We start from the raw sequence: 11138 nt of genomic DNA, 5'->3' as shown, positions 1-11138 counted from the left end.
ACAGTTATTTACAAAGATTTATTACGGCACAGGAGTGGTTCAGGCCTGGAGTCAGGGAAGAGGGGAAGGGGGCAGAGCAGCTGGAGGACAAGGAGAACCTGGCTTCCCCACCGTGTGCCCCCCTAAGGACGTATACTAGGCGGCATTCCTGGCATCAAAGCATAAACAAAACGCAACAAAGCAGCCTCTGCTAGTCCATCTTCCAGGCACCCAGGCTGGGGAGCAGGAGTGATAAGGGGAAGATTTCCAAAATGTTGAAGCTGAGGAGAAGGATGCCTGAATCCTGGGCCCTGGGAGAAGCCAGAGAGAGGGGTGGTAACTTGAAATCCCCCATAGGAGAGGGGATGGAGAAGGATCTAAGGGTACCTACAATTTCTCAGTACCCTCTTTCCCCAGATCTTAGGGTCCTGCCCTGTGGGTTTCCTGTGCCCAGGGGAGAGGGTCTGGGGAGTGGAATTGTGAAGGATAAACCTTTGCCCCCACACACACACCCTTACTGGATTATCTGATGCAAAGTCTCTCACATCCCGCCTCCCTCTGGGTAAATGGGGGAATGACTGGCAGGGGTAGGCATCAGGCAGCAAGTACCCAGGAACTCTGGGCATCAGCCAAAGGTGGGCAAACAAGCAAACACAGACCAGCCTTAAGTCTTCTAGAAGTCAGAAGCCACAGCCCTAGCGAGTGAGGGGGAAGGGTACAAAATAGGGTGGGGACAGAGTGGGTTTCTGGGGAACAGCAATGCCCCCTCCACTTCCTTCTGAGAGATGCAAGGCCGGATGCCTATGTGCCAGGCTCAGGGTGGGCAGGGCGCTGTGGCTCCTCCCCAGACTCTGCAAGGCAAGCAGAGGGACTCAGGGCTTGGCCACGCTCATGAGAAATCCCAACCCACCTCCCCACCTCCCCATTCCCCACCACCAAGCCTCACCATTTAGTGCCAGATCTTCCACTTGGTCCTTGGAGCTTCCATCTCTCTGGGGCTCATCCAGAGGGGGTGGGCGCTCCCAGGGTCCCTCCAGACCCTGGCCACAAGTTATCTTCTCCCCAGCTGGGGATGGGGTAGAAGGGATAAAAACTCAGACTCTTAGGTATCCATTCAGTGGTCCTGGAGCATGAGCTGAGTTTCTGTAATAGCTAAGGCTAAGCTTTCTGAGGGCATCCTGGTATAATAGACAGAACACTGGCCCAAGACAGCTCTTCCGGTGAATAGTTATATGACTTAGATGAGTCAGTTATTACCTCTCTGAAGGGGATAGTAAGAGGGAAATTGTGTAGATTGCCTTAAATAAGACAACAGTTACTACCCTGACCAGCCCAGCACCAGCACTCCAGGAGCGGTGGCAACTGATATTGGTCTTTGGTAGTCTTGTCATTTGCCCCTCTGCCCTACTGCTTCTCCTGAGAAAACATTTTCCTCTCACCTCCTCTTTACCTGTCCTAAGGGTCTCAGTGAGAGTGGACTCAATTTCCAACAGGAGCTTTTGCTCCAGAGATGCAGAGAAGAGGTCCAAGGCATTTTGTTTGGATCTGAGGGATGGACACTACAAGCAGGGGTGGTCAACTGTTTTTCATCCCCATAAAATGAAGGACCAGAAAGTTTAATGTGCACTGGGAGGGATAGATATGGCACAATCTACTATAGCTAAGCATGGAAAAAACAGCCATGGGAGGGACAGAGATCTTTCTGCCTAGGAATTCTCTGGGCCTTGGGTCCTTTTGTGGAGATTTCTAGATCTGGGGTCTCTAGCTCTGAGGCCTTCTGTGTCGGTCTTAGGCCCCTCCTTGGCAGGTCTCTTCCCAGGCAGTTGGGGTTGGAGGTGCAGAGGACAAGGTTGGTTCTTGAATCCTAGATTCTCCATTTAGACACTAGAGGGCACCCTCTCACCTCCAGCCCAGGAAACAAAAAAAGGGGAGACACAGCCACAGGGTCCTGGGGAGGACTTAGAAACCAGCTCTCAGCCTCCTAGCTGAAGACCACAACCTATGTTCAGAAATACAGGTAAAGGGGGCATTGGGCCCTCTTAGTTGTCTATCCCTGCGTTTCCTTGTACCCCCTCACTGCCATGGCGAGGAAGTCTTTTCTTGGGTCTAGCCTCAAACCTCAAGTGGAAGAGAGGAATTATCAGGGACAACCTGATTGGGAGAGGGACAGGGTCAGGATGAGAGCAGCCCCAGTAAGCCCAGCAAGGCACATACGGGTGGGAGGACAGGCAAGCCCTCGCTGTATGACCGCAGCTTATGTGTGTCAAAAAAATCCCAGGACTCTCAGGGAGGAACCCACCTAACCCATACTCGTGGAACCCAGGCATCTTGGCCCCGTCAGCTTACCAGGCCCCCTCCTGCCCTTCAGAACTTCAGCCTGGCTGTCCTCCTCCTCCTCTTCCTCTTCCTCTTCCTCCTCGTCTTCCTCGTCTTCCTCTCTAGGGTAGCCCAGCTCCCGCAGCTCCCCCAGCTCATCCTCCTCCTCTGAGGCCTGGTTCTCACTCAGGTTGCTGATGGACTGGAGATGCGACTCGGCAATGCGCTGCACAGCTGGCATGGGGGAGGCAGGGAGGCAGGAAGGCAAGGGTCAGCCGGACCACGAAGCAGCCCAAGAAGCTGGAGAGGCATGTGGCCCAGCCTCCAGTCTCCTTCCCGTGGCTAACCCCCTCAGGGGTATAGTTCAAAAGCTAAAGGTCCCAGATCAGTTTGCTGGGGGGCCAGACAAGGGCAAAAGCAGCAGGCATTAGATCCTTGATCATGTGTGACTCCTAAGCTGTCCAAAGATGCAGCACCCCCACCAAGGCTGGCACTGGGCAGCTCCCCCAAACTATAGGGTGTCAAGCTAGACAAGACCAGGCAGGTACAGCAGCAGCTTAACATTCCGTGGCTAGGGAACTTGTTTCTCCAAGGACCCAGTACTGGAGACAGTGTCCACCAGTTATAGCCCTGGACAGAAGGCATAGGACCCATGGGCCAGGGCCTGGGGGATCTGTCCCTTTTAGTTTCTCTCAGAGTGCCCAGACTGCCTAGGGCCCATTGCTTACCCCAATCCTGCACACACCCCCTCCGATTCTGGGCTTGGTCCCCACTCCCTGGCACTGCCCACGTCATAAATGCCACTCCACACATCTCTGCCCCGGGTCCTGGGGTAGGAACAGTTTGGAGACTGAGGATATAATAGTCTACAGCCAGTGAAGCCTGTGCCTGGGGATGTGGAGTGCTCAGACGCAGCCCCCACAATCTTGACCCACATCCCCAAGCTTCCAGCTCCCTCTGTGGTGACCTAGAAAGCAGCAAACACCACCCACCCCCCCAACACCACCAAGGCCTGCTGGGATAGGGCCTAGGAAAGGAACAGTGTGGGCAGCCGAGGAGAAGTTTCCAAAAGATGGAAAGGACTGGGGGTTAGGAGAAAGGGGCCAGGGCTGGGGGATTCTGGGGCAGTGGCAGGGGTTGAGGGGAGGCTGTGAGGTGTGGCTGGGGCAGAGGCAGCAGGGAGACCAGGAGCTGGTGGAAGTTTAGAGCACTGGGGTCACTGAACTCACAGCTCACAGAGAAGATGCTGACAAGCTAGGTGCTGGGGTTCTCCAGCTCCTTCTCCGTGGCAGGCAGCCCCTCCCCTTAGAAAGCCCAGAGGGGTAGATCCAGGCTGGAAACCTCCGGTGCAGTGAACAGGGCACCACGCTCCTGCCAACTCGGGACTGGCACAGAGGGTGCATTGTGTGTGCCCACTACCCCGCCCTGCCCCGAGTTCCCAGCCCGGTGCCTCCTGCTGGCTCTGGGCAAGCTACTCAGACAATAAAAATGCAATAAATCGCCCTGCCCTGGCCTTGGGGACGCAGCAGCACTTCACCTTGAGCCAAGTGTGAGAGCTTGGCCTTGGGGAGTCCGCTTCAAGCCAAAACTCAGTGTTGTCCACCCTCCCCCGGAGGTCCCTGGCTTCTCCCCCTACAAACCCCCGACCCCGCCAGGTGCGCTCCCTTGGCCAGAAAGGGGCTGAAGCCTGCAACACAGTGCCCTCCAGGTACAGAAGGGTCCTCTGAGGGTTAGGGGGAAGGGAGGAGAGGAAGGAGGTGGCTGCTTGAGCAACCACCCTCTCCCCTAGTCGGGGGAGTACAGTTCAGCTCCTGAGCTGAAGTGCCGATAGGTGTGCAGTGCCTGTGCCGGCGCCCCGGGGGGCCTCCTGCGCACGCGCCTCCCCTTGTGCCTCTCGGGGCTCCCTGAGGTTCCCCCCACCAGCCCTCTCAGCTGTCTTCTTCTCTATCTGTCCTCATGTCTGGGACCCTGGACCACCCCCCCCAACCCAAGTCTCCCTTTTGAAAGGTCCCCAGCACAGCCCCCAGACTGCCCTGCCTCTCCCAACTTAGACCCTCCTAAGGTGCAGCCCAAAGGGACAGTGGCGGTGGGACCACATTTCTAGCCATTGCAGGATGCCCAGAAGCACTTGGGCCCTATTCTCCTCACCCCTGCCTTCTTCCCCATGCTCATAACCAAGAATCCAAGGGACGGTTCTTGTCCCTCACGTCCATTCAGCCCTCCCCAGCCCAGAGTAGGAAGGAGAGAGGTCCCGTGTTCTCTCTTGAGAAGATGCCACCCCCCCCCTCCCATTTCTACTGCAGGGGCTTGGCCTTCCTCCATATCCCTACAGGTGGGAAGTCCTTCCAGGTGCTGAACCCACTGCCCACATGCTATCCCTTCCTCTTTCTATCCTGGGGGGGGGGCAGAAAATGCCCTTGCCCTTCTCTCCTCTCTTCCCAGCCTCTCCTCTCTGCTCCCAACCCTGGCAGGCAGGCTGACAGGTAGGTGACAGGTGTGCCTGTTGACCTTGGCCAGTGCTGGGAACTCATTAAACCCACCCCAGAGGGAGCTCTCAGCACACCCATCCAGCCATCCAGTCCTCCCTCCACGGGAGGAGGGGGCTGGCCAGGCAGGAAGAGCCTCAGGCCTGGAGCTGCAGTGGGGGTGGGAAGGCATTCTTTAGCTCAGTTAGGAAGAGTCCCTCCCCATCTCCACACCTTCTCCTCCAGGTGTATCTCCCCCAGCTTCCCTGCAGATAGCCAAGTCTCCAGGCCGACTCTAGAGGCTCTCTCTGATTTCACACCTCCTCCCCCATGTACATTTCCTTTCCTCATCCTAGAATGCCCTTCCATGCCTTGCGTGCCTGTTGAATTCCTACTTATCCTTCAAATCCAGGCTTAACCATCCTCTCCTCGGTAGCTCGCCCATGACCCTTTGAGGCCAAAGGCCCCAAGAGGGCAGGAGCCAAATCTTACTCCCCTGATTTTGCCCAATGCCACCAGTGAGGCCTGGCATACATTAGGTGCTCTATAAGTGTGTACTATAAGAATGACTTGTGTTTGGAGCACTTGGGTGGCTCTGTAGGTTAAGCATTCGACTTTGGCTCTGGTCTTGATCTCACTGTTCAGGAGTTCAAGCCCCGTGTCAGGCTCTGTGCCGACAGCTCAGAGCCTGGAGCCTGCTTCAGATTTCGTGTCTCCCTCTCTCTGTCCCTCCCATGCTCTCTCTCTCTCTCTCAAAAATAAATAAAACATTTTTAAAAATTAAAAAATAGACATTAAAAATTTTTAATAAACAAATTTAAAAAAAAGAGTGATTTGTGTTTTAATACAGAAAGGAGAAGCAGGACCAAGAAGCATCCAGTTTGCTGACCTCTGCAAATGTTATGCCACTGGGAGAGGGGAGTAAAGGCTGCACCTGAAAAAGGTGCTCGTTGGAGAGCAGGGGACCAAAAGGTGGCCTGGGACACACTTGCAAAGAGGAGGTACAGTACTGAATCACTTTATGTTGATGATACTTGTCATTTTAGGCCAGCTATCTCTTTTCTTTCAATCCCACCACCTTATTTTAAGGCCCACAGCCACCTCTTTCAGCCCCTGGGCCCCTTCATTACAAGGCCAAATTAGGAAAGATCTGGTCCCTAAGTAGTGGTTGGGGTGCACAAGGCAATCCCTCCCCTTTGACAAAAGCTCAACATTTCACCTCCCTCCCCCAGTGTCAGCCCTGCTCCAGGGGCCGAGGGGACAGCCAGACTAACACGTGGGGGGGGTGGGGAGCGGTGAGGTGGAACAGTACCTTTCAGCGAGGGGGGTGTGTAGGCACATGGGTTGGGTCTCTTCGATTTGAGGTGATGCCCCTCTCCTGAGGCTCTCTGCCAGGGTAAGCACCAGGTTAAATAGACTCACCGAGGCCCCTTCCCTCCACCCTTCCCCCATTCCCCCCTACCCTTGGCAACCCAGGCCAACTGCCCTAGCCTCTGCGGATGGGTCCAGGTGCCGCTGCCCCTCTGGGTCCTGCTAGGACTTAGGCTTTGGAAGGGTCTCCATACTCCATAGCCTGGCTCAAGGTAGAACCCCAGCCCAAGTCTGAGCAGAGGAAAGACAAGGGCAGAGGAGTATGTGCTGGTAGAACCCTGGCACCAGGCACTCTTACCTAGGTGCCAATTGATACACTCATGTGTCCTTCAAGTGGCATCCTGTATTAGTCAGGAATGATCCTGTCCAGCCCACTGCAAAGGGGCCCCCCGCATTCCTCCTTCCAGCTGCCCCTAGAAACTCACCTGGTGAGGGGAGGCCTCCTCCTCTGAGGGTGTCCACCAATGAACCAAGGGAAACGGAGGGAAGGAGAGAGAAGAGGGGGAGAAAAGAGAAGAGAGAAAGAGAGAATTACTTTCCCCAAAGGCTCAATCTCTGGGGAAAGGGAATGTGTGCCCTTTCCTTCCGGGTATTTGGAAGTGCCTGGTCAACAGATAAACCCAAAAGAGTTTGACTCCCAGACCTTACCCACTCTGCCCCATTTTCTGCTCAGTTTCCTACTCATGGGACTTAAGGAAGGGCCCCAAGAAGGCATCAGAGTTAGGGTGGGGCCAGGGCTGGGGCAGCAGGGAAGGGGCCCACCTGGCGAGGAGTGCTCTGAGAGCCGGAACAGCATGGCAGGGGTTGGTCTCCTGCGCCGGATCTAAGGAGATGGAGAAAGAAGGGGGGGGGGGGGTTGCAGGATAGACACCTGCACCCCCCCCCAAGGCAGCAGAGAACAAACAGTGCTTTGAAATCCCCAGGGAACCTTTGAATCAAAGACTGTCAGAGCTGAAAGGAACTCTATAGCTCATCCAACCCCCTCATTTTACTGAGGTGAAAACCCAGGGCTCAAGGAAGTTCAGCACAGAGCTCAAGGCTACAGCTCACCATGGCAGAGAAAGGAGGAGAAAATCCCACCACTGACTTCTAGCCCACGCCCACCCCACTCCGTGGCTCCTCCAGAATGGGCATCTCCCTTTCCACCTTTCCTTATCCAGGAAGCCCATCCTCTCCAGCTTTTGCAGATACCAGACCTCCAGAGCCAAAGCTGGCTCTGGAAGATGCCCCATGGGCCACGGCACCCACGTGGCCCTGCCCACTTAAGGTCAGCTCAAGGGCTTCAAAGAAACTGGATCTAGCTGCAGAGGGAGGCTGAGCCAGGGCACTGCAGACACCTGCAACCCCACACTGAGACTCAGGGGTGGGCCTGAGCCCCAGACCCACAGGGTCCTGGAGGTGTCCCTGGAGGCCTGTGCCTGGGTCCCTCTAGCAGTCTCTCTCAGGCTGTAACTCTTGGCCCAGTGCTCATAAAAAAACAAAAAGTTGTCCTCCTTGGTATGTGAGCCAAGCTAAACAGTGAGGGGGGGGGGGGGGCGGGCACTGGGCACTCCCAGTCACTGCTCCCCACCCCCTCCCCCCCCAGCTCTCAATCAGACCAACTGTCAGTTAATTAGGTCCCCTCTGAGCTCCAGGGAAATGCACAAAGAGAACCAGGTGAATTAAGCTGAAACTGCCACCTCCCCCTGCCAAGCTCTCCAAACTGCCCTCCAGACCCAAAGCTGCTTAGGCCCAGGACCTCCCCCTCCCCCCATGCCTCCCCTACCTCCCCCCAAAAAGACTTGGCCCATTCTCACTGCTCTGCTGGGTGCCAGCTGCAGCTCAGCAACAAGTGAACACGCTACTTTGTGGGGGGCGGAGCCCTCTTCTCCTCTCCCTCCGTCCACCTCTACCACCTTTGGAGACCTCTGGACACCCCCTCCCCCCTCCCTCCCCCCCCCCCCCCCCCCCCGGTCCCCCGCCAAGGCTCTCCAAAGAACTCAGTACTCTGTGAAGAGGTCTGACTTCTGGGACCACCGGTCGCCCCCCACCCCCATGTTGTGGCTCTGTGTAGGGCCTGGCAGGGAAGGAGGTCAGCACAAGGCTCTGGTGGCCGGGCCCAGGCATACACGGTGGCACCAGAGAGGGGCAGAGCCTGGGGCCGCGAGGCGGAGGCCTGTTCTGTACAATGGGTCAGTGCCCCGCGTTTCTCACTTCCGACGGGCTCCGGCTGGGGCCAGGGCGCAGCGGTCCCGGCGGGAGCCTAGAGAAGGAGGACACCGAGCAGGGTCCAGAGCACAGTCTCCCCGCCCGTGGCCGCTCCCAACGGTCCTGCCCCGGACGCTCGCCGCCTGAACGGGAAAAAGTTGCCCGAGTCTGCAGCGAACTTCACGCGCTGCCCCGCGCCCCCGCGTGTCCGAGGCGGCCCGAGACTCTAGGTCGCCCCCCCACCCACCCCCGCCCCGGGCCGGTCCGGCCCCGGCAGCGCCCCGCCGCGGGAGGAGCTGCCGGGGGTGGTGCGCGGCCCCCTTACCATCTCCACCTGGCGGGGGTCGAGCTGGCTGGGGGGCGCGGGCACCGAGAACTGGATCTTCTTGCGGTCCTTGGGGTCCATGGCGGGCGGGGTGGCCGGCGGGGCCGGGGTGGGGGGGGGGGTGGGTGGCGCGCGTCTCGGGGTCCCGGGCTGCGGTCCCGGCTCGGCTTCCCGGCGCTGCTCGGGGCGCGGCGGCGACCGCTGGCTGTGCGCGGCGAGGGGGAGGCGAGCGGCTCACGCTCAGATAAAAATACCGCGCGCGGAGAGGGGAGGGCGCGCGAGCGGGAGGGGGTCGCGCCGGCTCGGAGCGCCCCCGGCTCTCGGCTCCCGGCTCTCGCGCTCGCCCGCCGCGCCCGCTGCGCGGGTCCTCCGGCGCTTGCGGCCTCGGCTTCGGGCTCGCCGGCTCGGGGTCGGTGTCTTTCCCTGAGTCTCGCCTCTCCCTCCTTTCCTCGCTCTCTCCGAGGGTCTCTGTGGGTGTCTCCGCCTCCCTCTCTCTCCCTCCCTTCCTCTCCTCGCGCCTCTGTCTGTCTGTGCCTTTCCCCGTCCCTCCAGGTCTCACCCTCTGGCCCCAGCCTCGGGGTTCCCGGCCCGTCCCCTCGGCCTGGGACTGGCGCCCGGGGGCTTGGTGGGAGGGCTCAGGGGGAAGTGGCCAATGAGCACCGAGAACTGTGTTCTCCCCGGGGCGGGAGGAGGGTGCGGAGTGTGAGCCAGGACCGGGGAGCGGGCTGGGGGCCCCCTGCCGTCTCCCGAGAACTTGAAGCTGCATTATTGATGGAGTCCAGCAGGGAGCATAATGGGGGGAGGCCGGCGGGGCTGGGGGGGTGGGGGGAGCAGGGAGAGGGGCAGCAGGGAGACGGGACTCTGACTTTAACCCCTTCGTGGCCTGGGTCCTTGGAGTTTCACGGGGAGGACTGCGAGGTCCTGGAGAAACTACCACCAGCATGTCACGCTGTGAATGGGGGTGTCCTAGAGAGCCAGCGAGTGTGAAAGAGCTGGTGTGCGTGGGAGGACACGTGTCAGTCATCATGGCAGGGAGTGTGTGTGAGTGCCAGGGGCCCTGTGGTGCCTGTAGCTACGGAGTGTGTGTGTGTGTGGGGGGGGGGGGGGTCGGTGTGCATGAGTGTGTGTGAGTCTTGTGTGAGTAAGTGTGTCAGAGTGTCAAAGATGCGGGTGTGAGTGGCAGGGTGTGGGAAGACTGTGTGCTGGGGGAGGGTGTGGGTGTGGGGGAGGATGTCAGAGACTGTCAAGGTGATGGGCTGGCGTGTGGCAGCTTGCAGAGGGTGGGGGGACTGTATCCACAGCTCTAGCCCGTGCAGAAGAAGGAGATGAAGTTGTGATGGGGGGCGGGGGGATGTGTCCCTGCCCTGATGCACCCTGGGTTCACGTGTCTCCTCCTTTCTCCCCAGATCTGAAGCGGGGGAGACTGAGCCAGCCCAGGGGGACAGAGTTGGGGGGCTGCCTGTACCAGTACACGTGCCATCACGTGTGTGAGCTTGGTGCATTCAGGAACAGAGCTGGGGGGAGAGGTGTGTGTGCTCATTTCTGAGGTGTGAGCCTCTCTCTTTGCAGAGGTGTTTGTGTGCGTCTCTGGAGGGGAAAAGGGAGGGGCCGGCCCACTGGGTTGGAGTGTCCCTGTTTATCTGTCCAGGCCCTGGGTATCTCTACAGGTCTATGGGTGAGGGTCTGAAAGCTTCTCTGTAGCACTGAGAGGGTGCATGTGTAGATGTGTACATAAGAGTGTGTCTTCCTTCGGGCTCTGTTTGTGTTGGCTGTCTTCTCTCCTGGTCACACTCAGACCTGGAACAGTCAGGAGCACTCCCCAACCCCCCACGCCCCGCCTCCTCCAGCAACTTTTCCACTCCCAGCCCCAGCATGCTGGGTCCTTGGCAGAAGGGTGCAAGAGACCAGAGGAGTCTTATGAAAGGGGGTCTGCACCCCAGAGTCACCCAGAAGGTGGCAGGAGAGCAGAGTTTTGCTTATGGGAGCTGGAGGTCCTGGCCATTCAGCTCCACCCCCGCAACCTCAGGCCTGGTTCAAATCCTATGTTTGTTGGCTTATGCTTGTCGGGGAAACAATCAGATGCCAGGTTGTGGGCCAGGGGTGTGGGCATCTCTGGCAGCCCATGGTTTGGCCTAGGGCCCTCTTCCAGGTGGGATGTACTGGGGAGTGGCAAAGACCAGTTTGGCAATTCCTTAAGAGGGTGAATAAGGAGGTCCTGAAAGTCAGAAGGGGCACAGGAAAGGCACGGCCCAGGCAGTTTACTTGAATGGTCACTGGGCCAAGGTGAAGGTGAGGGGCCTGTGGCTTCCAGTGCTAAAAATGTGGGAAAATCCTGGAGCAGGATGAAGGGGACAGAGGAGTGCTGGGTGGGTGACAAGAGGACAGGGTCAGGGAGACATCACCACCAGTCACACCTCAGAGCCCATCAGAGTGAGAAGGCCTTGGGGAGCACAGTGGCTGAGGCTCCTTTGATGGAGGGAGGACTCGTTTATGGA

The 11138-nt window shown here is 58.4% G+C and overlaps 1 protein-coding gene across 6 annotated transcripts; it reads right to left on the bottom strand.

Moving 5' to 3' along the window:
* Positions 1 to 4: 4 nt before the first annotated feature.
* On the bottom strand, positions 5 to 9262 carry PPP1R1B (protein phosphatase 1 regulatory inhibitor subunit 1B). 6 transcript variants are annotated; one of them, XM_060646195.3, is made up of 7 exons: positions 8644 to 9256; positions 6894 to 6954; positions 6557 to 6579; positions 6073 to 6148; positions 2326 to 2529; positions 926 to 1045; positions 5 to 290 (listed from the first exon to the last, which is right to left on the bottom strand). In XM_060646195.3, exons 1-7 carry the CDS (start codon positions 8722 to 8724, stop codon positions 136 to 138), a joined length of 720 nt encoding a protein of 239 aa, XP_060502178.1. In that variant the 5' UTR covers positions 8725 to 9256; the 3' UTR covers positions 5 to 135. The 6 variants fall into 6 exon arrangements, with proteins under 6 accessions (XP_060502178.1, XP_060502180.1, XP_078293310.1 ...); XM_060646197.3 differs by lacking the exon at positions 8644 to 9256 and adding an exon at positions 8325 to 8517; XM_078437184.1 differs by lacking the exon at positions 8644 to 9256 and adding an exon at positions 8240 to 8310.
* Between the last annotated feature and the right edge of the window lie 1876 nt (positions 9263 to 11138).

Source organism: Panthera onca, chromosome E1 (genome assembly GCF_046562875.1).
Source record: "Panthera onca isolate mPanOnc1 chromosome E1, mPanOnc1 haplotype 2, whole genome shotgun sequence".
Lineage (NCBI taxonomy): Eukaryota > Metazoa > Chordata > Mammalia > Carnivora > Felidae > Panthera > Panthera onca.
This window is presented reverse-complemented; position numbering and strand designations above follow the sequence as displayed.